Consider the following 27,583-nt stretch of genomic DNA (forward strand, 5'->3'; position numbering starts at 1 on the left):
CATTTACGGCCTACCTCATTTACTCACACGCTTCCATATCTAGAGGCCTCTTCACAACCTTCCAATCAACATAAAGACTAGTATGATTCTCACCCCGGCGGCCTGTGCATCTCTCTCTCCCGGCTCTCTCTCTCTATACCTCTCTTAAAAGTCCTCTCAGGTTCTTGGTCAAAAGGTGAGGGTAGAAGGGAGGCGATTTTAGGTGACATATATACAAACGAAAAGGCTTTGCAGACTTCCTTTAAAGCTTTGTGCCAACTATAAAAAGAGAGGGTGCAAACAGAAGACGGTTTTGCCATTAATTCTGGTTTTGGATCCTTTTGCTGGGGTTGTGCATAGTGTGAGGAGAAAGAGCCGGGTGGAGGATGGTCAGGGCCTTCATAAGGTCTTCATCAGGCGGGGTTCTGCTGGAGAAGAAGACCACCACCACCACCATCACCAAGCACCTGAGCTCCCCCTGGGTCTCCGGAGCGCCTAACCGCCGACGATGATGCCTGCTTCTTCCACCATGTAAGTCGCACAAGTTATATATCTAGCATCACAGCTGCACATGTTGATGTCAAGTTCCCTTTTCTTTTCGTGTGTTTGGGGGAGCTCTATCATCTGTGTCGTCTCCATTGACTGGAGAAGGTGTTTTGTGCTTGCATCTTTCTTCTAGAGATTAGGGATTTGACAACTCGCTCTCACATGGTTGCTTCTCTTACGCGCAAGAGAGAAAAAAGGTGTATGAGAGGTTCTGTGTGTTTGCTAGGGTATATGTGAAAGAGATTTTTTCCCTTGTGATAAGAGGTTTTGACCGCCCTCAGAAGACATGGTGCCATCCATATCTTGCATCCCATCGTGTGGATTTAAGTTTTTTGCTGCTTATTTCTAAAATTCAACCACACATGGACATGAAGAGGCCGGTTGAAAGTTGGGGAAACACAGGACCCCCCATCATGGAACACAATATCTCAGATTGTTTATTGGTTAGTTAGGGGTCATGATAATAGTTTAGTTGCTGAAGTAAGGAAGGACACCAAATTACCAAATACCAGGATATGATTCTTTTCCTTGTATCTTTCAACAAGTAGCTAGATCAGAGGCTTTTAAAGGATTTGTCACACCGACTGTTCTATCTGCTCCATTAAACAAAGCAAATCCCCCCTACTTGCTTTCAAATGCTTCCAACAACTAACTCTTGCTTATTTCATCATCCAATTTCCCTTTTAGGAGCAAGGAATCAGCAAGCTATGACATGGCGGAATTCGACCAGTCAGCAATTTTTCTCTACCTGGATGGCCACGATCAAGAACAACGGCGTATGTTACCGAAGAAATCATCTCTCCTCTCAGTAATTGTTTCCACTCATCTTTAAAAACAAAAAGTTTAATTTCCCCCTTTTTACATGGATATATGTCTCTGCCACCTATATATATAGATATGCCTGCAGGTCCTTCTGTCTAGGTTAGCAGCTAATCCCCCTTTTCTTCCATGTCATGGTTTCTTTTGGTGCGTGCTGCTTTCTTTTTCTTCGGATTCGGTATTTCTTCCTTCCTGTGTGAAGAGTGTGACATGTAACAGACTCTGTCACCATGACACGGCCTTTGCAGGAACTTGTTCTAAAAGAAGCTATAAATATTCCCCCTTTCTATTTCTCACCCATTCCTTTCCAATTTGCACCTTCTCATGTACTCTGTTGAATTATAGCCCCAGAAGCATCTCCCGGACGTTGCTGTACATGTACTGACTCGATGTCTCTCTATCTCTCTCTGTGTGTCCCTTCTCTCACGCGCGCGTGTCCATCTGCGCATCCATGTATCTATTGGGGGGGGGGGGGGGGGGGGGGGCTGTCCTGTAGAGAGAGACATCATGTAACTTAGCAGAGGCAACTCTATCTATTCAAGCACTGGTTTATACACAATCCATACTACGCACATCTCTCTCTCTCTCTCTCTCTCTCTCTCTCTCTCACACACACACACACACACACACACATTCAAGCACATTGCACTTGTATCCAGTTTGTCTCTGTGTATAAATGAGCTTACAAAATTATCAATTGCATACTTTGCAGAGACTCTAAACATCTTCCCATCGCAGCCGATGCATGTAGCCGAGCCAATTCCTGCCAAGGTACGTACACAGCTATATACACAACTACCGGTACAGTACTCCATGCAAACTCCTGCTAATAATGCTTTGATGGATAAGCCTGACTGGTACTCCATCTCCATGCATGGTGAACATGTTCTGTAGATAGATGCATATATATGGTGTGTTGAACCTGTAACGTTAACTGATCTGTGTGTATAGGATGTTAGCGTGGGCATGGTGGCAGCCATGCCCAATGGCAACTCTTCTCCTCCCAAGAGACAAGAGCAAGGTGGCCAGAGGAGTCCTGCTGTACCTCCTGCCCCCACTGTGGCCTTGCTTACCTCAGCCAAGGAGACCAAGAGTAGCCTAACTAAGGTATCGATCTAATCTCTCTCTCTCTCTCTCTCTCTCTCTCTCTCTCTCTCTCTCTCTCTCTTTCTCTCTGTGGTCTTATCTAGTTTCTACCTTTTCTAGTTGGGAGTGGATACTGCTGACAACTTATAACAGGTCTGGATTCTTTTGGTGACGTTGTTCAAGCTGAACACTGCATAATTGAATCTAAACCTAGATGTCTTGTAGTACTAGTGTGACTGGACGTCACACCCCCCCCCCCCTCCCGCGTGTATATACGCACACATATTTTGACTGAACAAACGAGGTGCCTTGCAGAAGGAAGCAACTAACGGTGGGAAGGGTGCAACATCTGGCGATCAGGAGAGAGTGAGGGACCCTAAGGTAACAGTCTGTGTGACCCTTAGCCTTATATTAGTGTTCTGTTACAACAGCTCAAAAGTTATATCATCGAGGGTGAAAAGTCACATCCTACATACTACATTGCAGTGTTATACCAATTTTTAGGTTATGGTACGGTGCTTAGTTTCACTTGTGTTCATATGTGTTGTTGCAGACCCTGAGGCGGCTTGCGCAGAATAGAGAGGCAGCTAGGAAGAGCAGACTTAGGAAGAAGGTGAGTCAGTCAACTAAGTAACGGCATATCCCTTAATCATGTTGATGTATTTGTTTCTCAAGCAGTACAGCATTTTGAATCCATTGTTTCCTGACTGACTCTTGATTGTCAGCAGGCTGATTAAGTAAATTTTACGATGTATCAGTTTTTGGCTCTTTCTTTGGCCTGACATTTGCTAAAGGACATGTCTCAATTTTCCTTTCCCATGAATTTGACAAACCACCTAAAGAATAACATTACTTTCCAAAATCTCCATGTATTCTTCCGTTCCTCATGATTCATTTTCGATATACGTGGAACTCAAATCTTTGTGACCCATATAATTATTTAAAACTAGCATTCACTAAATGTTTCATTTCTTAATTTTGGATATAAGAAATTGTATTGATTTACTAGCTCTGTAGCCAGCCTTTTATGGGATGTTCAGAGAAAATCTACAAAACGAACAATTAATTGTGCTTTCATACCATATGATTGATGCGTTCACTCTACCTTTTACTCTTCAGGCTTATATCCAACAGTTGGAGACAAGTAGGATCAGGCTAAGCCAGCTTGAACAACAAGTTCAAGTGGCAAGAGTACAGGTACCTGTAATGGTTTTTGCTACACAGTACTTATATTCTTCATGTATATGCATGTGTATGCTAATTAACAGGTGAATGCTAACATATAATGTTCAGGGCGTCTTCCTGGGCACTGGCGAGCAGCCAGGTTTTCCTTCTGCCCCTTCACCTGGTAATGGGACACTTCATCATCTCTTACTTTTTTTAATCAACAATCTCAACCTTGTGTTATTGCTTATTATTTATATCTCAATTTTCAAAGGACTCCAGTTGTAAGTTTCTTGATTGTGTTTCTCTTTATTAAAAATACTGCGAACGGCCCTGCCTGCCGGCCGGGGTTCGATCCCCTTTGGGGATAGATTTTCCGGTTGGTAGTGCAGGGGTAAAAAAACCACCTCGTATGTCCCCATGTCCAAAGCATAGTCTGGGTCCAGCCTAATTCACAAGGCGACGGACCACTATGTATGGGTAGGGGCAGGGGTTCGGGGTTTTCTTGACCTGTGTGAGAATGTCTTTTTCTTAATACAATACCGTGGGGGCGGTTTTTCCCCCGCAGGTCAAGTTTTTTATTAAAAATACTTTAAACTAATGTTCAACAAAAAATACATTAATTTTGAAAGAGCTCCATCAGCTACCTTTTGAATTTTTGCCAACATTCTAATAATTCCTTACTTCTAATATTTTTTTCAAAAAGAAACATGTTGAACTACTACACATACTACAAATGATCCATAATTCTGTACATTAATTTGTTTATGTAATATTGATCAGCAGCTGTGGTATTTGATATGGAGTATGGGAGATGGGTTGAAGAACATAGCAAATTGATATTCCAGCTCAGGGCCGCGCTGAATGAGCACCTGGCGGATGAACAGCTGCAGGGCTTTGTCAATGGTGCAATGGCACAGCACGAAGAGCTACTGAACCTCAAAGGTGCCCTGGCCAGGGCCGATGTCTTCCACCTCCTGTCTGGAGTGTGGGCAAGCCCTGCTGAGCGTTGCTTCCTTTGGTTGGGAGGCTTTTGCCCCTCGGAGGTTATAAAGGTATATGGTTCGTAGAAATTTGTCTGCCACATTAATATATATATAGTAAATATATACATATATAGTAGTAAATTTCAGCCATTTATCCGTTATATGCATAGATATAATACTCTATGATTATCACAACTACAGAAATAATTTATAAGAATGACTTATTTTTTCAGGGGCGGGTTAAAAGGTAATCCGCTCCTGCAAAGGGCGCGGAGCTACTGTAACAATTGATTTGCTTCTGAAAATGTATTTCTAGGACGGGTAATGGCGTCATCCGTCCCTGGAAATGGCCATCATTTTTAGGGACGGGCGACACAATCACCTGCCCTGAAAATCGATTGTTAGGGACGGGTCCATCACCCACCCCTAAAAATGCAGTTGCCCCCAAAAAATTGATTTTAGGGGGTCAGTGATGGCGACCCGCCCCTACAAATAATCTCACACAAAAAAATCATAACTTTTTCATATAATCTCGGATGAAGACAAATTTTATACCAAAGTTGATCTTGACGATATCTAAAATTTGTATTTGATAACTTTTTCAATTAAGGTCACTTAATAGTCCAAAACTAAATTCTATAGTCTCAAAATCTAAGTTTTGATGATTTGTTTTCAAACAACCTCGGATGTAGAGTAGTTTTATATCAAAGTTGTAGTGTTAAGATCTATTTATAGTTTATACATTATTCATCAAGACCATTTAGGATCACAAGATCATTTACTCGTTATGCCCTACATATGGCTATGACTATATACTATCTCATACAACTCAAGTTATATTTTCAAATTATTTCCACAATCTTAACTTTTATATACATTGAAATATGTTTGGCATAATTTTTTTTATATCTATAGTTCACATTAACCATAGTGTAAAAGTTTCATTTTTTTTATTTTCTGGGCTATATTTAAATATTTAAATAATTTTTTAAAATAAAATAGAAAAATATTTTTAGGGGCGGGTGATGGTGTCACCCACCCATACAAATCGATTTTAGTGTCAGTATAAAAGAATAGTATATCTCATAGAGTCACATGTCACTGTTTTGTGTGGGGGAGGGTATGCGTGAGGCTTAAGGTTAGCGGTTGAAACCACAGTTTATGCAAATGTGCATATTTCATCAAAAACATTATATCTCGCCAGTAAAGCGGTTTGTGGTGGCTAGTTGACTGGGATATTTTCTCCTTTTTTTGCTATTTTCAAGATTTTTCTAATTTTTTTTCCTTTCAAGCTTTGTCAAAAATTGATTTGTAGGGGTTTCTAATGTGCATTTGTAGGGACATGCACATTACCCGTCCCTACAAATTGACTTTTAGCTGCGAGAAGTAGGGGCAGATACCGTACCCTTTCCTAGAAATATATTTTTACCCGCCCTACAAATCTTTTGTTTAGTAGTGTATTTTTTTATTTAAGTATTTCCGTGCAATCCAAATTACTGAAGTGGTAACCAACACAGTGACAGGCACAGTGTGCACCAGTAACATTCCATAATTATGAGCATTGTCGTGTGTTTGTGATCGCTAGCCCATAACCCATAATAACCAAACCGTGTGAACGAGTTGACTCTTTAAAGATACTTGTCCCTTTTTTCAGACGGAAGTTGTGCTGTTTATACACTCCATTTGGAAAGGTCCCTTGATGTGTGTTATCCAAAATATTATTGGTTCCTAGTTGGCGCCCTAGTTGTAATCCTCAGCAGTTACGTTGCAGGTTGTCTTTCTGTCTCTTGTCTCATTTTCGTTTACATATATATCTCTCTCTTCTAATAATATATCATGAGAAAGCTTTTGACATCTATTTTTAAAAAAGTATGTGTTCCCCTATTGTAGAATATGAGAAATAGCTGGTTGGTAAAATATGAGCTAGCTAATATTGTGAAACTCATGGGCTACCTTAGTTTTCATTTACCATATAAAAGTTTATCATGACCTATATATATGTCCAACCTTCTAGGTTGACCCTTCATTGCATCTAGCTAGCTACTTGATCTGGTCAATGATTGATGTCCGTGGTAGATTGAGTATGTGTTTTTAACTTCCAATATGACTCTTAAATTTATTTTTGTGGTTTGGTAATCTCTACCTAACCCAAGAGCGTTGAAAGGGCTGGATGCTCGGAAGAAACTTTTTTTTTTTGTGGCTGTTGTACTGGACTACTGGAGCAGCATTTCATGTACCTTGACGGATTCTATAACTGACGGAGTTGAAAAAGAAAATCTTAGCTAATAATAATGTGGTAGGAGAGATCCTACCTAGCTAGTTCCCTGAAGTTGATGGACAAGTTAAGAGGGTTTTTGGATTCGTGCACTGGCTAGACAAGAGGAATCGATATGGGAGTAGGTAACCAGACAGGAACAGGTATTGAGGTATGGAAGATGTTACCAGATGCGTGATGGAGATAGACTAATAGATAGATGGTCCATGTGGGCTTCGTTTTTTTCCTTCCGTCCCCTTCCATATTGTGCCTATATTTCACTTCTTTGGCCTTCGAGAAGGTATATATGCATGTTTCTATTACATTAAATTACTGACACATATTTATAAATTAAAATTGAAAGTGGCTGCACAAAATACAAATTGAAAATGGATTTCAATAACCTGATATTTTTTAAACAGCATTCATTGTACCCTTATTATTATTTTTCTTGTGAAAATTTTCCATTTTCATAATGTCAAAACAGAATTATTTGGTGTCCTAGATTTATTTAAAACTAGGTTTCATCGTCCTAAAAATGCTTATTACAGATATGATGTCTGTAAAAATATTTTCACTAAGTTAACATCACATACATTTACATGTCTTTTCTTGTGGACTTTTATGCACATCTAAATTTTCAACTTACTGAGCGCACATTACGGCATATAGATCATACTGATTGAAGTTTTCTTGGCACACTTTTCTCATATGATGCATACACGGACCATTTGTGCACCCAGTCTTATATATGGGCATATGACAAATTCAATCTGACATATACATGATTATTTACAAGATATATATTGCGCATGTATCACTTTATACATTTAATTATTTGCTTTAATAATTGGCATTTTCAGTTCTATATGCATGTACGAAAAAACACAACATATATCTCTTCTCATGATATATGATGGATCATGTTGATTATTTATGAATAAGATGGACTTACATATCATGCAGCATGATCTTTACGGCATGCATGTATATGCAGGTGATGCTGAAGCATGTGGAGCCGCTGTCAGAGGGTCAGATACTTGGCATATACAACCTTCAGCAGACAGTGCAGGAGAGGGAGGAGGCTCTCAACCACAGCATGGAAGCCACCCAGCAGAGCATCTCCGACATTATCGCTGCACCCGATGTCGCTCCCGCAACCTTCATGGGCCACATGTCCCTCGCCATGAACAAGGTCAGCTCTATGGAGGGCTTTGTCATGCAGGTACATACGTAATTCTTTCACACACAAATACTTGGTCAATAGTATTGAATAACTCATCGATGCAATGAAGTGTCACACATAACTATGTTTATGCATTATTATTCATAATAGTGCCATCAGCTTAATACAATTGAGGGCTAGGCCTTTTGTAAAATCACAAAGTGAATCTAAATCCGGGTTAAATATAATGAAGCATAGGTGGCACTAAATAGAGAAGCTGTAGATGCAATGGAAAGGTCCAAGAAAGAGCAAAGGTTCTTTGGGATCTAAGGCCGGGAGTCTCCATCGATCCTAGCCACTGTCATAAGAAAGTCGCCCTACGTACAGGGTTTCCTAATGTATAAGTTTTGGACAAATATGGTAAATCCGCAAAAAAAAAAAACTACCACAGCAAGTTTCACAAAAGGGGCAGGTGTAGAGGATCCATTATCGTAAAGCGCCAGCATCATCCGAGGGTCATCTACTCATCATCTTTATGGTTGTTGAGAGATCACGTCCAAACAAAAGGCTGAACAGTCTGCATATACTACCTAAACAGAACAGCGTAGCCGAGGCTCTTTGTGTCGTCAGGTCAAACACATATTTGTACAGCTCCAAGTTCAACAGAAGAATCATATCCCTTCCACACATGTGTTGCGGAGGCGAAGAGCAATCAATAATACATGTGTCGGTGTCCTGACCCGGGGGTCCGGATCCCAACTAGTAAATGCTGCGTGTTTCCTCGTCCCAGATGTTGATGCAAGAGGCAACACAATAACACACGGGTTTATCCTAGTTCCGGCCGCGAGGCCGTATGTCCAGCAAGAAGATGTGCGAGAGCACTAGCGGTAGCGGGGCGTGCGGTGGTCCCGGACCCCCCAGGACAGAGTGCTGGCGTGTGCACTAAGGAGGTCCGGGAGTCACACGGAATTCCCGGACCCCTCGAGGGAAGAGGTCCGATTCTCCGGCTGCTGGCACCGGGCGTCCTTCTTCGGGGGGCACGTGGCAACAACGGACCCCTTCCCAAGCAGAGGGTGGGCCCGGGGCCATACGTGTGATGAGGTGGTGTCCGGACAGCCGGAGTTGGCAAAATAGTAACGGGAGCAGTATCGAGCGCGTCTCATCCCGCGTCGCAGGTCTCATAGTGTTGCCACAACACCCGGGATGGCGGAGCAGTGACTGGAGTTGGCGGACGGGACTCCGGTCATAGCCACTGTGGGGAATGGCGGCCTGACGCCGTCTGTCCTGGGCGTTGTGGATGAGTGGTTGGCTTTTAATGCCTCCGTACGATGGGCGGGTGAGCGGCAGGGCCGTTTGTCCCTTACGCCGAGGGGTGGCCTCGAGCGAGGTGGAGATGATTTGCCAGCTCGAGGGTAGGTTCGCTACCCTCGAGCGAGGCGGTGATGCGGGGCGTAGTCGAGGGTCTCTATGGAGTCCCTCGAGCGAGGCGGAGATTGCCCCGCGGGTTCGAGGGGGATGCGAACGGGCCGCATGCTGGGCTTCTTTGAGTCCTTTACTTTCTTCCGGATTGGGGGGAGGCCATGGGCCTTCGCGGGCCCATTTGTCTAACACGTGTTCGTGTTTTTCAGGGTGATCTTAGTACCCTGATTAGGGCACCCCTAATCATGGTATCCGACAGTAGCCCCCGAGGCTTTGGTCGAGTCAAGGGATTTGGCCAAAGGGTATTTCGGCGATTTCCCCCTTGACGTGATTGGTTGGTGCTGTACACCCGCCAGGCGCACCTGGGTGCCGGCCCAGCGGATGTAACAACTCGCCGGTCGGGGTAGTGCGCCTGCGGGGAGAGTACTTCGAGGCGCGCGCCTTTTTTGTTTTGTCCTGGGGGCGAGATGTATCTGCGTGCTGAGTGGGCCAGGGCGATGATGACGCCTGCTGCTCGGCAGCTGGCACTTTCGTCGCGCTGCCCCGCGCTCAGGGCCTCGGCCCCGCCTTCCTTGGTCGCCTTGCGATGCGCCGTTCGAGGGTGGTCGGCCTGGGCCGATGCTGAGCCGCTTAGCGTCAGGGACTCGGCTTTATTTTGTTCGGTCGCGTCTCAGAGCGATAACCGAGGGCATCTTTTGCTCGTGGAATGCCGCGCTGTCACGGGCCGCCCAAACCTTCGTCCTTCGACAGGCCTGAAGCTTGGCGCCCGACGCAGCTATAAATAGGGGTCATGGGACACCCTTTCTTTTCCAACTTCCCTGCTCTTTCTTCTAACCTCGCCTAGGTCTTGTAATGTTTTCCTTTGCCTTTCGCGACCGGCCCCCAGATGGGGTGGCCTGGCTTTTTTAGGCTTTGGTGCTAGAAGAATGCTTGCGAGCGGCGGGGGAAAGCCGGAGAGGGCGTGCACACCATCCCTCAGCTTAAGTGGGACTAGCAGAAGAGCATTGGGCCCGTGGGGTCCTGCTTCTGCGATGTCCCCTAGCCTGAAGGGGGATGGAGACGCCTGACCATGGCGCTGATGCCATGTTCGGTGGCTATTCTTCGCATCGTCCCCCCCAGCAACAAGGTTGCTCTCGGGGAGACGGTGTGGAGGGTGCTGTTCGCCAGCTCGACCCCCCGCATAGTCTTCGGTGCAGGAGATGCTAGAAGAAAGCTTGCGAGGAGAGCATCCCGCTGGACCCGTGCGGTCCGGGGGCTGTTCCTCGCATCCCTAGCAGCCTGGCCATCACGCCAGCCAGGGGCTTGGGGCCTTTCTTCGTTGCTCACTCCTCCCCAAGACAGGGAAAATTGCCACGCAGGTGGCAACATGTTTGTACCTTTCGACGGCTTCGTGCCGGTAACCCTTTGTAATCTTTACTTGCATCGAGCAATAAAGTCCCTTTCTCCTTCATGTGGATGATGACCAAGGGTATAGGGGCATACAGAGGGTTTCAGCCCTCGAATATGTGTGAAGTTTCCTCCGTGGGGGCGCGTCAGTGCACCCGCGGGTGTAGCCCCCAAGGCCTTGGAGGAGTGTTTGCATTCGTCCAAGGGCTATAAACGTCGCCCCGCTGGGTTGCTTCACCGGGGTGGCCATCCAGCGTCTTTTTCAGCCGGCATCGGCACTCTTTCAGCCGCCCTCGGCATTCTTAGTGCTAGCACTACGACCCGGCATTCAGCTTAACCGTTAGGCGGGCACGCGTTAGTAGTTGGGGATTTGGTTAGACATGCGGAGCTTCACAATCGACGGTTATCCACTTGTTCGAGGGTGCGGCCAGAGCCGCGGTGTGCGAGGAGCCCCCGAGCCCAGGCCTGCGTGAAGGCATTCAGGGGAACCCTCAAATTTGATTACGACCCTCGTCGCCCTTCTGCAGAGAGGAGGGGTGAAGTGCACCATGCTACCCATGCCCGGGCCGCGAGCTATGGCTGCTTCAATGAGCTGTTAGCGGGTAGTTCAAACGGACGTCCATGCCCCGTTCAATAAGGGTCGGCTCGTGGTCCATGGACACGTCACATAAAGCGCTTGCGAAGGTTCGCTAGGCGGGGCTCGGACCCGTTCGATAGGGTCCGAGGGCTCGATGCTCTCCCTCGATGGGATCCCCCTACTAGGCACCCTCGACTAGCCTTGAACACTGCGTAGGATGTCTCGAACTCCGCATTCGAGGGTAGCTTGTACGGCACATCCATGCAGTCCCTGACTCTGGCGATCTGGGGCGCCTGTCGAACCCTCGACGGGCCAGGCTTCGAACCCCTGATCAGTAAGGCATCGGAATGCGATTCCTTCGAGGGTGAAGGGCCCCCGGGAGGAATATTCTGTCACGATTTGAGAACGGCGCGGAGTCGCGAGTCACGCGCGCGGGTCTTCCGCTGGTTGTGGGTGACGTGGCCCGATTCGTGCGGTGCGGTGTGAGTGCGCCTTTTCAGGCAGTAGCCTTGGGCAGACAAAGCGGCATGGGCGGCGGCTGACGGATGGGACAGTGCAACAGTCGCGCAGCGCCCGCCGGTTGCCGTGCCGCAGTTATTGCTGCGTGCGCGCGTGGGAGACTCTGCGGTTGTGGGGCCCAGCCGTCAGCGACAGCGAAATCTAACGCATTCAATGCGGTAGATTCGGGCTGTGGCTGCGGACCCGCCCGTCGCGGTGAATAAAAATGAAGAGAAAGGGGTTGTTTTGGGCTCACCTGGCCATTTGTCTTCGTCTCGCTTTGCCTTCTCCGCCTCCCCTGCGACTCTAACCAAGAGCGAAAGGAGGAGGAGGAAGGAGGGTGAGAGCGCACCCTAACCGTCCCGGAGCCTACATTCCCACCTCCCCCCACGACTCGAAGAGATGTCGGATGTCCAGGAGCCATTGCCGTGGGGGAAGTCCTCCGCCACTGTGGCGGTTCTGGAGCAGTTGGTCTCCGACCGGCTGTTGCCGCTGAACCCCGACTCGGGGGCGCCGGCGTGGATCTCCCCGCGGCCAGAGGAGACCGAGCCGAAGCCCCCCCCCCCAGGGCTACGTTGTGAGTTTCTTGCGTCTTCATGAGCGGAGCTTCGGCGTCCCCGTCTGCAGGTTCATGTGGGCATTGTGCGAGTACTATGGAGTGGAGCTGCATAACTTCAGCCCCAACTCCATCTCACAGGTGGCGGTCTTCGTCGCCGTCTGTGAGGGGTACCTCGGGATTGAAGCTCATTGGGATCTATGGATCCACCTGTTCCGCACGCGAGCTCTTCGTCGAGAACGCGCAGGGCCAACCGAAGCGTGCGCCCGTACCGGAAGAACTTGTATATCCCCAGTAAGATGACGACGAACAACGCTGGGTGGAGTCGAGGGTGGTTCTATCTACGAAACTACAACGGCGTGCTCCCGGCGTTCACCAACTGGGTACTCCGAGAGCGACCACCAAAGTGGGACTGGGGGTATCGCCCCCAGCACACCAAGCCAGGCTCGGAGTCCTCACCGACGCGCTGGCACACCTGGCGAAGAAGGGGTTGACGGCAGTGGCCGTCATTGCAAACTTTCACCGGTAGAGGGTGATCCCTCTCATGGAGAGGGCCCTGCTGATCTTCAAGCTCACCCCCGGGACCCAGGCTTCGGGCTCGAGGACGGCGGTCAAACTGCTCCCCCACAACACCGCCGCCCGGAGGGCGAGGTACGTGGTGGCGGAGTTCCCCAATGACCCCGAGGATCTTTGGAGGATCAAGATGCACCCCGAGCCGGGGTACATTTCTCTGGTGAGCCTCGATTCCGAATTCGTTGTGTGTCTTGTGCGGCCCCTTTCTCCGCCCCTAACTTCAACTTGGTTATGTTTGCAGGGGTTGAATTGCCACCCCTCGAGGCCTCTGGTCCCGGAAGAACGCCAAATCAACCGCCTGCACGCAGAGAAGTTGAAGAGGCAGAAAGACGCGGCGGAGGCGACGGCCAAGAGGAAGAGGAAGAGGAAGAGGAAGGAGAAACACGAAAAGGCGTGCAAGATTGCACGCTCGGAGGGGAAGCCGAGGCCCGCCACACCCAAGTCTACGGATGAGGAGGAGGACACCTTGGATGCCGAGGACCACCTTCTGGGGGATGACAGGGCGGCAGCGGGTGCGAATTCCCCGCCAACCTATTAGTGGGATGTCGACGAGGGGGCGCCGGCAACGCCGGGAGAAACAAGGACCGCGGCGGAGTCATTGGCGGATCTGTCCCTCGAGGGGGCGGAGCGGGAGTCGCCCCCGCTGGCGGCGGGTGAGGAGACGCCCGTGCCCCGGGTGTTGATTTACGGCGGCGAGTCTGCGGCGGGCGCGGAGACGCCCATGCTGACAGCCCCGAGGCTCTAGGCCGACCCGAGGACGGCGCCCTCGGGACAGTCTTCGAGGGGCGGTGCAGTGCCGCGGGCCCGAAGAAGCGGTACGGGCAAGCGGAGTATGAGCGCTCGATCTGGGTAAGTGGACTTGGATTTCGTTCCTGTTGTCTGCTTGATCGATTTCCGATTCTGTTGTCCTCAACTTTTGTTCCCCGATTTCCAGCCCCGGGGCCGTTGCCAGGGATGTGTTCCCGCTCGCCCCAACCAAGGCCCTCAAGACCGGGGCACGCAGTACGCCGCACATGGCGCCGCAGCCCCTGCCTGCCGTGGACCTCGTGGTGGAGGCTGCGAAGCTGCGGGAGGCGATGGCTCGAGGGGCCCAGGCGGCCCAGCAAGCTCGATCACAGGATGATGGAGGCGACGTCGGCCAAAGCGGTATCGAAGCAGCCGATCAGGCTGACGCCGTGGGGGAGACCGGCCGGGGTGGCCCGGACGGTGCCGCCCGGCTAGACATCGAAGTTGAGGCCGGTCAGGGCGACGCGGCTAGCGCCACCCGGCCGGCTACAGGGGAAGAAACTGGTGGGGACGTGCAGGAGTACCTCGCCAGCCAAGCGGAGGCACAGGCCCTTGTTCCCGAGCCCCCGAGGGCTGAGGTCGAAAGCGTTGCAGAGGAGGAGACGGTGCTAAGGGTGCCAGGGATGGAAGGTGCCCCCGTCTCGGAGCCCACCGAGGCCCGGGACGAGGGTATCGTCGCGGCGGTGCCGGTGCAAACGGCGCAGGGGAGCATGGGGCCGGTGGTGTAGCTGCCGGACAGCAGCGAGAAATACGGGGATTCGATGGACATCGAACCTGCTGCTGCGGCAAGCGCCGCCGCACACATCGCCGAGTTCGCGTCGGCCAGCGTGGATGTGCTCAATGTGGGGACGTCCGAGGGGCCTCATCACGGGGCGATCATCCCGTCCGGGCTCCCCTCGGAGTTCGACGTTGGCAGTGAGATCCTGCAAGCCCTCGACCGCGCCTTCCAGTTCGATCAGAAGACGGATTACTAGGTCAGCAAGGTAAATACTTTCCCCTGAAAATTGCTCGGATTCGATTTGACTTTAACGTGCTTTTACCCACGCCCTTCCACTTGCAGCGGCTGAGGGAAATCTCGCGCAAAAAGAGCGCCGAGATGACCCGGCTGTACTCCCAGATGAGCTGGCTCGGGCAGCACAACGCCGAGCTAGTGCTTAAGAACATTGAAGCCAACACTAAAATGGCGGATATGGGAGCCCATCAGCAGGCACTTGAGGAGGGTTTGGCGCGGGTTACCGGTGAGCGTGACGTCCAGCGGGCCGCAGCAGAGCAGAAGGCTCGGGAGGCCAAGGCGCAGACTGCCGAGCTGCAACGCCTTCGGACGGCACTTGAGGAGAAGGCTCGGGAAGCCGAGGCGCAGAGCGCTGAGCTGCGGCGCCTTAAAACAGCGTTTGAGCAGCAGGAAACCGAGCTTCTCCACGAGGTGACCATTGTCACGCTCACCGGGACCCTCCAGGAAAAGGGCAGATCCCTCGAGGAGAAAGAGGTGGCCATCCAGAAAGTGGAGGCCGCCCTCAAGGAAAAGGAAAACTCCTTGTCCTCGCTCGAAGAGGCCGCCCGAGTCCAGAGGGAGGAGGCGCAGAATAGCATCATGGGTAAGTACCTTCGAGTTTTTGCTGGTTTATTTCTTTTCGCAACTTACGTTGATTCCCTTTGCTCAGAGCTGAGGCAGAAGGTGGCGGATGAGTCCACGGCGAAGGAAGCAGTCCACACCGCACTCACGGCGGCGCAGGTGGAATTCGCTGAGCTGGAGCAAACCACCGTGAGCGTGTGCCAAGGGCTCGAGGGGGAGGGTGCCGTCTCGGCAAGTTCGGTGATCAGCCGCCTGCGAGCGCTAAGCGGTCGGATTGCCAAACACGCCAAGAGCACCTTCCGCCTCGGTGTCCTGCGGGCCCTCGCTGTGGCCTCGACGCACTACCTCATGGATCTCCAGAGGGTGTCATCAGGGTACATCATTCCCGATGATGCTGATGCGGACGCCGTGTCGGCCATTATGGACGACGCCGACGCAGCCACGGAGGAGTTCGCTACAGTCCTCGCCGGGAAGCTCGAAGCTGACATCCCTCCCATAGCCGAATTCGATGCTGCTGAAGACCCGCAAGGAGAGATGTTAGCCTGTAGGAAGTCTGGGCCTCGAAGCCCATGTAATAGATTAGTGTTCATTGTAATTACACTTTGTAATCGTGTCTATGAATATAAGAAATTCGTTTTCATTAAATCGACTGTGTGGCCCATCGAGGCCTTGTGCGTTCGAGCCCGCGTTTTCTTTACTCCACTTCCGTGTTCTCGTACGCGACTTAGATAAACTTCTGCGAGGAATTTCGCGTTCATAAGCAACGTAGGTGTAGGATGGTGAGGGGGGTGCCGTATCCCGGAGGCGTAGGCGGCCCCACGACTCGGTCAGCCCCGTACCGTAGTTGCTTACGCCTCGCGTCCGTTTTTTTCAAGTGTACGAGAAGCTTTAGAGGCGAGACGGAAGTTTTTCGAAAAAATGTTGGCGATTTTTGGGGACGTTCAGGGGTTCCCCCGTAATAGCCCCCGAGGGAGGCTTGGCTTTGCCGAGGGTAAAGCCAGGTGTACCTCAGTGTTCGTGCGCATCCGAGCCTTCGAAGGTCTAGAAGGTTCCCAAAAATAAACAAGCAAAGCGTACTTCTTTATTATCTCGGGAAATCGAGAATGCGAGTACAAACAATGTACAAATAGCTTGGAATTCTAAGGATAGAAGCGACGTAGCTGTTGTATCTTCCAAGCATTGGTGAGGACTTCGCCTTTTTCGTTCGCCAGCTTGTACGGGCCAGGTTTGAGCACCTCGGCGATTATGTACTGTCCTTCCCATGGCGGTGAGAGCTTGTGGCGGCCCCTGTTGTCCTGTCGAAGCCTCAGCACCAAGTCCCCTTTGTCGAGGTCTCGGCACCGGACTCTCTGTGCCGGATACCTTTGTAAAGACTGCTGGTAGCACGCAGAGTGTAGGAGCGCTACGTCTCGAGCCTCGTCCACTTGATCCAGCGAGTCCTTGGCGACCCGTACTCTAAGTCCGTGGGGAGTATGGCCTCGGCGCCATAGACGAGGAAGAACGGGGTAAAGCCCGTGGCTCAGCTTGGGGTCGTCCTTAGGCTCCAAATGACCGAGGGTAGCTCTGTGAGCTACCTCCAGCCAAACTTGTTCAGCTTGTTAAAGATCCATGGCTTCAGTCCCTGAAGGATCATGCCATTGGCATGCTCCACTTGCCCATTCGTCTGTGGGTGCACCACAGCCGACCAGTCCACACATATGTGGAAATTGTCGCAAAATGCCAAGAACTTCTTGCCTGTGAACTGGGTGCCGTTGTCGGTGATGATCGAATTCGGGACCCCGAACCTAAAGACGATGTCGGTGAAGAATAGTACCGCTTGCTCGGATTTGATCCTGCCAATGGGTCGAGCCTCGATCCATTTGGAAAATTTGTCGACTGCCACTAGCTAGTGGGTGAAGCCCCCGGGTGCCTTCTGCAGCGGACTGACGAGGTCCAGTCCCCACATAGCGAAAGGCCATGTGATTGGGATGGTCTGCAGAACGTGTGCGGGGAGGTGTGTTTTTCGAGCGTAAAATTGGCAACCCTCGCAGGTCCGCACGACGTCGGTGGCGTCGGCGACTGTGGTGGGCCAGTAAAAACCTTGCCAAAACGCGTTACCCACAAGGGTACGTGGCGTGGCATGGTGGCCGCAGACGCCACCGTGGATGTCGTGGATCAGCTCCTTGGCCTCGGGGATGGGGATGCATCGCTGCAAAACGCCCGAGGGACTGCGCTTATATAACTCGTTGTCGATTAGGATGAAAGACTTGGCCCGTCTAGCGAGGCGCCGCGCCTGAGCGTGGTTCGAGGGTAGGACCCCTCGACTCATTCAGTCAAGGTACTGGGCGCGCCAATCTTGCGAAGTGGGGGCCTCGTCGATCTCCATTGCTTCGGCCTCATCCGCGGAGGTCCCGAAGTCAATGTCCATGGGCTCGACCTCGTCCGCCGGGGGGTTCCCGCCGGAGGGCCCGGTGGATGAGGGGCCTGGCTCCGTCAGATCCTTGAATTCGACGGAGGGCTTGGCGATGTCACGAGCGAAGATGTTCGGGGGGATGGTGGTCCGCCCCGACGCGATCTTAGCAAGTTCGTCGGTATCCTCGTTATACTTGCGCGGGACGTGGTTGTTTCTAGGCCGTCGAATTTGTCTTCGAGGCGGCGCACTGCTTTGCAGTATGCCTCCATCTTCGGGTCGTGCCAGCTAGACTTCTTCATTACTTGGTCGATGACGAGTTGAGAGTCACCGCGCACGTCGAGGCGTTTGACGCCGAGCTCGATGGCGATTTGGAGCCACTAAGGAGGGCCTCGTACTCCGCCATGTTGTTCGACACAGGGAAGTGTAGGCGTATCATGTATCGCATGTGGTCTCCGAGGGGTGAGATGAAAAGGAGGCCGGCATCGGCGCCGGTTTTCATCACCGACCCGTCGAAGAACATGGTCCAGCATTCGGCCTGGATTTGTGGTGGGGGTAGCTGAATGTCCGTCCACTCAGCCACGAAGTCAGCCAAGGTTTGGGACTTGATCGCTTTGCGGGGGGGCGTAGGTGAGAGTTTCTCCCATCAGCTCCACAGACCATTTGGCAATTCTACCCTCGGCTTCCCTGTTGCAGACTATCTCTCCCAAAGGGAAAGACGAGACCACGGTGACGGGATGGGCCTCGAAGTAGTGGCGCAGCTTGCACCGAGCCAAAACCACTGCGTAGAGCAACTTCTGAATCTGCGGATAGCGTGTCTTAGTTTCAGACAACACCTCGCTGATGTAGTACACCGGCCGTTGGACGGGTAGAGCATGGCCCCCCTCTTGTCTCTCGACAACGACCACCGCGCTGACCACTTGGGTCGACGCAGCTACGTACAGATAGAGGGACTCGCCGTGCGTGGGTGGTGTGAGAATGGGGGCGTGAGTGAGCGATGCCTTCAGCCTATCGAGGACTTCCTGGGCCTCGGGGGTCCACGTGAAGCGCTCGGTTTTCCTCAAGAGTCGATACAGGGGTAAGCCTTTCTCACCGAGGCGCGAGATGAACCGGCTGAGGGACGCCAAGCATCCCATGACCCTCTATACCTCCTTTAGGTCTCGGATCGGTCCCATCCGAGTGATGGCCGAGACTTTCTCAGGGTTGGGTTCGATGCCCCGTTGGGAGACAATGAAGCCCAAGAGCATGCCTCGAGGCACCCCGAACACGCACTTCTCGGGGTTGAGTTTTACCCCTTTGGCCCGTAGGCAATCGAATGTGATCCTGAGATCGGCAACCAGGTCGTCCGCCTTCCTGGATTTTACAACGATATCGTCGACATATGCCTCTATGTTCCGCCCGAGATGGTCTCCGAAAATGTGGAGCATACACCGCTGATATGTAGCTCCGGTGTTTCTGAGGCCAAAGGGCATCATAATATAGCAGTACATGCCAAATGCTGTGATAAAAGAAGTCGCGAGCTGGTCGGACTCTTTCATCTTAATTTGGTGGTAACCGGAGTAAGCATCAAGAAAGGATAAAAGTTCACATCCCGCAGTTGAATCTACGATTTGATCAATACGTGGCAAAGGAAAGGGAACCTTCGGACATACTTTATTTAAACTAGTATAGTCTACACACATCCTCCAGTTTCCGTTCTTTTTTCTTCACTAATACAGGATTAGCTAGCCACTCGGGATGGAATACCTCCTTGATGAACCCGGCCGCCAGAAGTTTCTGCAACTCCTCGCCGATCGCCCGGCGCTTGAGCTCGTCGAAGCGTCGCAGGCGCTGCTTTACCGGTTTGGAGTTGGGTTGGATATCAAGGGAGTGCTCGGCGACCTCCCTCGGTATGCCAGGCATGTCCGAGGGGCTCCACGCAAAAATGTCTGCGTTGGCGCGGAGAAGGTCGACGAGCACCACTTCCTATTTGCTGTCGAGGGTGGCGCTGATCTGTAACGCCTTGTCGTCGGGGTGGCTCGGGTCAAGGAGCACCTTCTTGATACCCTCGGCGGGTTCGAAGCTCCCGGCGTGTCGGTGCATGGAGTCCAAGGCCTCGCTTGCCATTTTATCGAGGGTGGCTGCGAGGGTCTCGTCCTCCGCTTGAGCCTCCGCGTGCTCAACACACTCGACGTCGCACTCGTAGGCGTGCTCGAACGAAGAGCCGACGGTGATGACGCCCTTCGGACCTAGCATCTTCAGCTTGAGGTAGGTGTAGTTGGGGATGGCCATGAACTTGGCGTAGCAGGGACGGCCAAGAATGGCATGATAGGATCCCCGAAACCCCACCACCTCAAAGGTGAGTACTTCCTTGCGGAAGTTAGCTGCCGTGCCGAAGTAGACAGGCAGATCGATCTGGCCGAGGGGTTGGACGTGCTTCCCGGTGCAACGCCATGAAATGGTGCCTTGCAGGGACGAAGCTTGTTCAGTCCAATCCCCATGAGCTCCAAGGTGTGGGCGTACATGATGTTCAGGCTGCTGCCTCTGTCCATGAGCACCTTGGAGAAGCGGGTGTTGCCGATGATGGGGTCGACAACGAGCGGATACCGTCCCGGGTGCGGGATGTAGTCGGGGTGGTCCTCACGGCCAAAGGAAATGGTATCCTTCGACCAATCGAGGTAAGATGGCGTGGCCTTGGTGATGGAGAAGACTTCCCGGCGCTCACGCTTGTGCTGCCGGGAGGTCATGTTCGTCGTTGGTCCTCCAAAGATGAAAAAGGTGTTCTCCACCGGGGGGAACTCGTCATTTCCACCTTTGTCGCCAGCATGCTTCTTCTTGTCTTCGTCGCGATGCGCGACGCAGTTGTAGTATTTCTTAAGCATTTCGCACTGCTCGAGGGTGTGGTTGAACGAGCCCTTGTGGTAAGGACATGGCGTCTTAAGCATGTCGTCGAACAGGCCACTACCGCCTCGAGGGGGGGCCTCGAGGTCCTTTGCGGTCCGGGGCGGCAGCGAAGGCCTCCTCGGAGTCCTCTGCCCGCCCCGATCTGCGTTGGTTCGGTGGGACCGGCTTCTTTCCCTTCCTTCCCCGCTTCTGTTTCTTGGCGGGGGCGTTGGGATTGATGTTGCTGCCCTCCGCGGGCGCATCGTCCTTGCGCTTGTTCGGCTTATCGTCGAAAATGGCACCAACAGCCTCCTCGCCGGCGGCATAGTTGGTGACGGCGTCGAACAACTCGTTGGTGTTCGCGGGTCGGCTTCTCGCGAGCTCGTGCACCAGGTTCCTGCACGTCGTACCCTCGAGGAAGGCGTTGATGACCTCGACGTGGGTGACGCTGGGGAGCTCGGTGCATTACTTGGAGAAGCACCGCACGTAGTCGCGCAGGGACTCGTTGGGCTTCTGACGACGCCCTTTGAGATCCCCGGAGTTCCCAGGGCGCACGTATGTGCCCTGGAAGTTGCCCACGAAGATCTGGACCAAGTCGGCCCAGTTGTGGATCTGGTCCGCGGGCAAGTGCTCGAGCCACGTTCGTGTGGCATCAGCAAGATGAAGGGGAAGGTTGCGGATGATAACCGCGTCTTCCGTCGCACCGCCCAGCTGGCACGCTAGGCGGTAGTCGTTGAGCCAGACTGCGGGATCGGTCTCGCCCGAGTACTTGACGAGGGTAGTAGGCTGTCGAAAGCGCGGGGGAAAAGAAGCGGTATGAATCTCCCGGCTGAACACCCGGGTGCCCGGAGGCTCTGGTGACTCGCCCCTGTCATGCTCGGGGTCGAAACGTCCACCCCATCGAGGGGTGTATTTCCTGCCACCGATGATGTAGCGGGCGTCGCCGTCCTCGGCGTGCCCGCGTGTGTCGTGGAGTCGCTCCCTTACGGGAGCCTTTCCAATGCGGTCGTGCACCGAGGGTGCCTTCGCACCGGGCGCTCTGGCTGCCTTGCCCTTCCCTGCTGGTGGAGTGTGCACAGAAGCCTCATGGTCCTAGTGCGCAGTTCCTCTAGTAGGCTTCGGTACGGTCGAGCGCATGCGAGACGCAAAGCTCTCGGCTTGCTGCACAACGGCTTGCTCGATGAGCACCTGTGCCTCGCGGCGCAAGTTGCGGCTCGAAGGTGTCAATGGCTCGGGCAAGGCTTGGAGTAGGTAGGCCGCGGCGATGAGTTTTTTGCCGGCCGTCTTCAGTTCCAGAGGTTTGTCGACGTTGTCGTCGGCCAAGATGCGCTCCCAGGCAATGCGCGCCGCCGCCTGGGCGTGTGCACCACGCGCGGTGCGCTGCTGCTCGAGTGCGATGCGCAGTTCCTGTGTCTGCCGGCGTTGCTTGTCGAGCTTGGCTTGAAGCTCTTTGAGCTGTGCCAGCTGGGCTTGCTGTGCCGCCGAGCTTGACGAAGAAGAAGGGGCCGCAGGCGGCACCACCAGTTGGTTCGCCTGTGTGTCCGGCCCGCCGTCCCCGTCGTTGCCCAGGGCATTGTCGTTTTGCTCGTCCGCAAGGTCAGCCATGAAGCACTCCCGAGTGGGATCGTACTCCCCCTCACTAGAGTCCTCAGAGCAGGTGAGGCAATAAGCCGTCGCGAGCTGGAATGAGCGTAATGTGTCGGGGTCGCGGACCCCAGAGTAATTCTCGGCCTCCTCGGCCGTGAACTTGTTCATGAAGAAGTTGATGTCGTCGACAATCGAACTCGCCGTTTCGGGGTAGGATTCGTCAAGAGACGACGCGATGAGGTTGCGGATCGACAGAAGATGATAACCCGGCAGATCCTCATACTCGGTGAAGTTAGTGCGGCTTGAAGAAGCATAGGTGGCAGCGTTGCGCATCCCGAAGGGAAAGGGCGACGGCGAGGTCGAGTCCCACTTGGGAGGCACTGGTGCTGCAGCAGATGATGATGCCGGCGCAGGTGACACTGAGGCTCGTGATGACGAAGCGATGGCCCCGTTGGCCGCGATGCTGAGTTGTGACATGCCAGCCTCAACCCACGTGGGGGAGCTGTGGCGTGCCGCACGGCGCCGCTCCGCGCGTGCTTGTCGCGAATGCTGGCCCGAGCGCCTGTTGCGCCGGGCTGGTGAAGTCGGAGCGACGAGGTTGCATCTGGTTGAGAGGAGCTCCATGAGGTAACCGTTGCCGGTTGCTCTGAACTCGAGACTCCCGAACCATTTCACGTATCCCGATGGGAGCGGATTTGAGACGCCCACGCGGTATGGGTTGGATCTGACCGCCATCCCTGAAGATCAAATGGGAACAAGAGAGAAAATGTCATGCAGCGTGCCCCTACCTGGCGCGCCAACTGTCGGTGTCCTGGCCCGGGGGTCCAGATCCGAACTAGTAAATGCTGCGTGTTTCCTCGTCCCAGATGTTGATGCAAGAGGCAACACAGTAACGCACAGGTTTATCCAGGTTCCGGCCGCAGGGCCGTACATCCAACAAGAAGATGTGCGAGGGCACTGTATTATCTTGCACCCGGAGTGCTTGTAGTAGGGGGTACAAGCGAGGCGAGAGAGGGAGGGAGGCTCCCAAGTCTCTGCTAGAAGAGGGGTTGAGAGTGGCGAATAGCAATGTTGGGGTTAGAAGTGAGTGCGTGTGCTCTGAGCGGTATAATGCCTAGAGAGCCCACCAGCCTAGGTGGCGATGGCAGACAACGCCCCCCTTAAAGGAAGCCCGCCTCTCCTTTTATAGTCACAAGGAGGGACGGTATACATGCGCAGGGGAGCGTGGAAGTCGTCATTTTCCCCCGAATCGCGGGGGTGCAGTGGTCGAATACTGTAGGAAGTACACTGTGGGGTATGGCGTCGGGCGTGGTGGTCGTCTTGGGCATCGTCATTGACCTCGCGGAGATTGTGCCGGCGTCCTACCAACCCCAGCAGGCGGTGTGGTCGTCGCTGTAGGGTGTACAGTCCTCCAGATGTGGCGTGATGGCGTTCAGTGGGCCCTGCAGGTCAGGGTCTTGTGTGTACCAGCGGTAGCGGGGGCACGGTGTTCCCGGACCCCCCAGGACAGAGTGCTGGCGTGTGCACTAAGGAGGTCCGGGAGTCACACGGAATTCCCAGACCCCTCGAGGGAAGAGGTCCGGGTCTCCGGCTGCTGGCGCCGGGCGTCCTTCTTCGGGGGGCACGTGGCAACGACGGACCCCTTCCCAAGCAGAGGGAGGGCCCGGGGGCCATACGTGTGATGAGGTGGTGTCCGGACAGCCGGAGTTGGCAGAACAGTAACGGGAGCAGTGCCGAGCGCGTCTCATCCCGCATCGCAGGTCTCATAGTGTTGCCACAGCACCCGGGATGGCGGAGCAGTGACTGGAGTTGGCGGACGGGACTCCAGTCACAGCCACTGTGGGGAATGGCGGCCTGACGCCGTCTGTCCTGGGCGCTGTGGAGGAGTGGTTGACTTTTAATGCCTCCGTACGATGGGCGGGTGAGCGGCAGGGCCGTTTGTCTCGATGGAGTCCCTCGAGCGAGGCGGAGATTGCCCCGCGGGTTCGAGGGGGATGCGAACGGGCTGCATGCTGGGCTTCTTTGAGTCCTTTACTTTCTTCCGGATTGGGGGGAGGCCGTGGGCCTTCGCGGGCCCAGTTGTCTAATATGTATTCGCGTTTTTCAGGGTGATCTTAGTACCCTGATTAGGGCGCCCCTAATCATGGTATCCGACAACATGTCACCAAGATGAAGCCAACCATAGCATACAATGATATGACAAGATGTGTAGAAGTTGGGACATCATGATCATGATAATTGTGCAGAGAAAATAGAGCAGCAGTTGATAGTACCAAGCTGGAGTAGTCTACAAGATTTATTCGCTCCATTCGATCAGATTAATTAGGTTTATGCAAAATATAATATATGAGCACTGATCTATATAATCTCAGTGACCAAATTCATTTTCTTCTTAATTTTCTAAACAAAGTGTTAGTTCTTGCGTACTCTTTCTTACAAACTAAAATTTTGTACTTGTATCCTATTGGTAGTAGCTAGCTACATATAAATTTAAGGTGAAAATGTATGAAGGCATAAATAACTACTACGCTATTCTTTAATGAAAGTGAGGCCCTTAAATTTCTACTATCATGGAATAGCTAGTAGCCAACCAACTATATATACTTAATGTTTAGTTCTCTATCTGTCCCATGAAGACTGCAATTCTAGTTTTTTTTTTCCAAACAGATTAGTGGTGGCGCGAAAAGACTCTCATGCCCTTATTTATTTGTCACATGTATTTTATTTTGCAACAAATCAAATCTGACCATTTAATTAGGCTGGTAGTTCAGATCCAATTTCTAGAATTGCACTCATTGCACAGGATTGCACTTTTCATGGGATGGGCGGAGTAATAAGACCTGGAGCAATTATTCCTGTTATTCTGCAACATAATTTATACTGCATGTACCTTCACATATGACAACTTTGGTTACTAACTCCAGCTGATCATAGCACTAAGCACGCTAATGCTGTTAGTTTCAGAAAAATAAATTGACAAAAAATATAATACGATTTTCACCTTGGTACTAATATGTCTCTCTTGCTTCCCCTACTGCAGGCAGATGGACTAAGGCAGCAGACCCTCCATAAGCTCCACCACATCCTGACCACCCGTCAGGCTGCTCGGTGCATGGTTGCGATCGCTGACTACTTCCACCGCCTTCGCGCGCTCAGCACTCTCTGGGATGCAAGGCCAAGGCAGGAGGATGGGCTAGCGCTGTAGATGAAGCTCGCAGAATAAAACGAGGAAGAAGAAGTACAATAATGCATGCACGTGCAAGTTTAATTGTTCTTCTTCTTCTTGTTGCATGCATGCAAAGCTAGTTAGTCTAAGAGAAGAAACCAATGCATGCAAGATTTAATTGATCTAATTAAGAACTAGTGTATGGTGGCTTAGTTTCAGCTGGTAGTGCACACTGATGAAGAAAGGATTGTTCTTCATATGTGTGAGCAGCAACTTCTTTAAGGTGTACATGGCCGGGGCAGAGAAGGTAGGAAGTAAGAATAGTGTTGACTGTGGACCTCCCTTTTGTTCCTAACTTATGCACCAACTATTTTGGAGGTATTCACCCAGAACATCATTGGAATGGGGTTGGTTTTCTTTCGAATGCTAATTTACCTGTAATGAAATTATCGCATGGTAGAAGTTGCTCGCGTAGCTTTCTGATTGGAATATATTTTCTCATAAAATTAAATAGAATAAAGCCCATGTTTTTGGGTTAAAAATGGTGTCCTAATCCGTTCAATATATGGAAAATCTTTAATACACGTTCATTTTTCAATGACAATATTTTTCTAGCAAAACAGAATAACTTTTGGTGCCTTCTTCTATTCTCTATATACCTTTTCTACCTAATAATCCATCGATCAAGATCTAGTAGACATGGGTGGACAGTGGTTTTGACTATATATAACTGTCAAGGCCCATTCTAATTACCGATCCTTACCTTATCTTTTTCTTTTGAACAATGGAAAGAGTGTCCAGCGTCTACACTTTATTGCTTCATGAACAATCAGGTGGAAACAGATAGATCCTTTATCGGTCCTTATTGCATATAAGAGACATGTACTGTACATAAAGACTCTGTGCATGAATTTCAAATTATTCCTAGAAAATTTAATATCACCGCAGTAGAAACCCTCATCCATGTTGGTTCTTAAACTTTATCCATGCTGAATATTGAGAGAATAGTAAACTTAGCAACACGGATAGGGTTGATTACTTTATTATCTATGCCCGCACATATGTATTGTCCCTACCATCTCCAGTTACATGTCGATAGTTCATAGGGATCCTACTGTATCCCTATCAGTCCTATCAGTCCTAATTACATGCATCTAGGCATTATATCATTGCCCTAACGGTGCGCTAATTAGGTGCTGTCACCCTCTTGATCCGTCTTCCCTAGGCCAAGCTAGACATGCATGGAAATAACAAGTAGGGTCTCTCTGAGGACGAGTTGCGCCCTATTGAGGAACTCCTACAGGATTTCATCAGCATGTTCTCAGGGCCTCTCCCAGAACAGATAGTGGCGGGGATGACAGCGATCTTCGACCTTGACGACGATGAGGCAGAGAACGTCAATGACGCGCTGCTTCAACACGCGGGAGCCACCATTGAGGACCTCCAGGAAGACGCTGCAGCTGACCAGGCTTGATCGCCCCAGCCAAGCTCATGAGCATCCAACACCCTTATGTCTCGGCATGTCCAAGTATCTATTTTACTCCGCGTAACCGTGTCCTGCTGGCTGCGACCTTCGGGCACTAGAGAACTCCGTTTAGCTACTGCACTTTCGCCCTGCTGGCTGCGACCTTCGGGCTCCAAAAAACTCCTGTACTTCCTACACACCCGCCTTGGCGGATGCGACTTTCGACCACATACCGTTGCTGCTCCACGGCGCTACTACCGTCGACACTTGAACTCCCCCTGCTGCCATGAGCTCCCTACTTCCTCTCCATGTCAGAAGAGCCCCCTTCGGCCTCCATGAGTCACAACGACTTCGATATCCTTTCCTGGAATGTTTGAGGATTAAACATGGCGGCAAGATGTTTAGCGGTGCATGAAACAATTGCGGCGAACACATGTCATATTGCCTGCCTGCGAGACAAAACTTCAGCACATTGATGACGGCCTCGCACGCTTCCTAGGCGCTTACAAACTTAACTGTTTCGCTTACAATCCTTCTGTTGGAACCAAAGGTGGAATCTTAATCCTTTGGAATGATGCGGTAGTCGATCTTTCGAACGTCGCTATTGGGCGGTTCTCGGTATCGGCGACAGTACAGCTGCGACCATTCATCCGACTCCTTCCTTCTGTCTACAGTTTACGGCCCGTCTAGAGCAAGAGGGAAGGAGGCGTTCCTGCAGCAGCCTAAAGCCATTGACGGGAACCAAAT

General features: G+C 51.7%; 1 protein-coding gene across 3 annotated transcripts; it reads left to right on the forward strand.

Moving 5' to 3' along the window:
• The first annotated feature begins 108 nt into the window (after window positions 1-108).
• Window positions 109-25,801, forward strand: LOC120660224 (transcription factor TGAL7-like). Of its 3 annotated transcripts, none has more exons than XM_039938644.1 (11): window positions 109-510; window positions 1,213-1,301; window positions 2,057-2,115; window positions 2,296-2,451; window positions 2,746-2,811; window positions 2,984-3,043; window positions 3,550-3,627; window positions 3,724-3,778; window positions 4,378-4,649; window positions 7,832-8,059; window positions 25,246-25,801. In XM_039938644.1, the coding sequence occupies exons 1-11, from the start codon at window positions 488-490 to the stop codon at window positions 25,408-25,410; spliced, it is 1,251 nt and encodes a 416-aa protein (XP_039794578.1). In that variant the 5' UTR covers window positions 109-487; the 3' UTR covers window positions 25,411-25,801. The 3 variants fall into 3 exon arrangements, with proteins under 3 accessions (XP_039794578.1, XP_039794579.1, XP_039794580.1); XM_039938645.1 differs by having other exon boundaries at window positions 4,381-4,649; XM_039938646.1 differs by lacking the exon at window positions 109-510 and having other exon boundaries at window positions 1,215-1,333.
• The last annotated feature ends 1,782 nt before the right edge of the window (window positions 25,802-27,583 follow it).

Source organism: Panicum virgatum, chromosome 2N (genome assembly GCF_016808335.1).
Source record: "Panicum virgatum strain AP13 chromosome 2N, P.virgatum_v5, whole genome shotgun sequence".
Lineage (NCBI taxonomy): Eukaryota > Viridiplantae > Streptophyta > Magnoliopsida > Poales > Poaceae > Panicum > Panicum virgatum.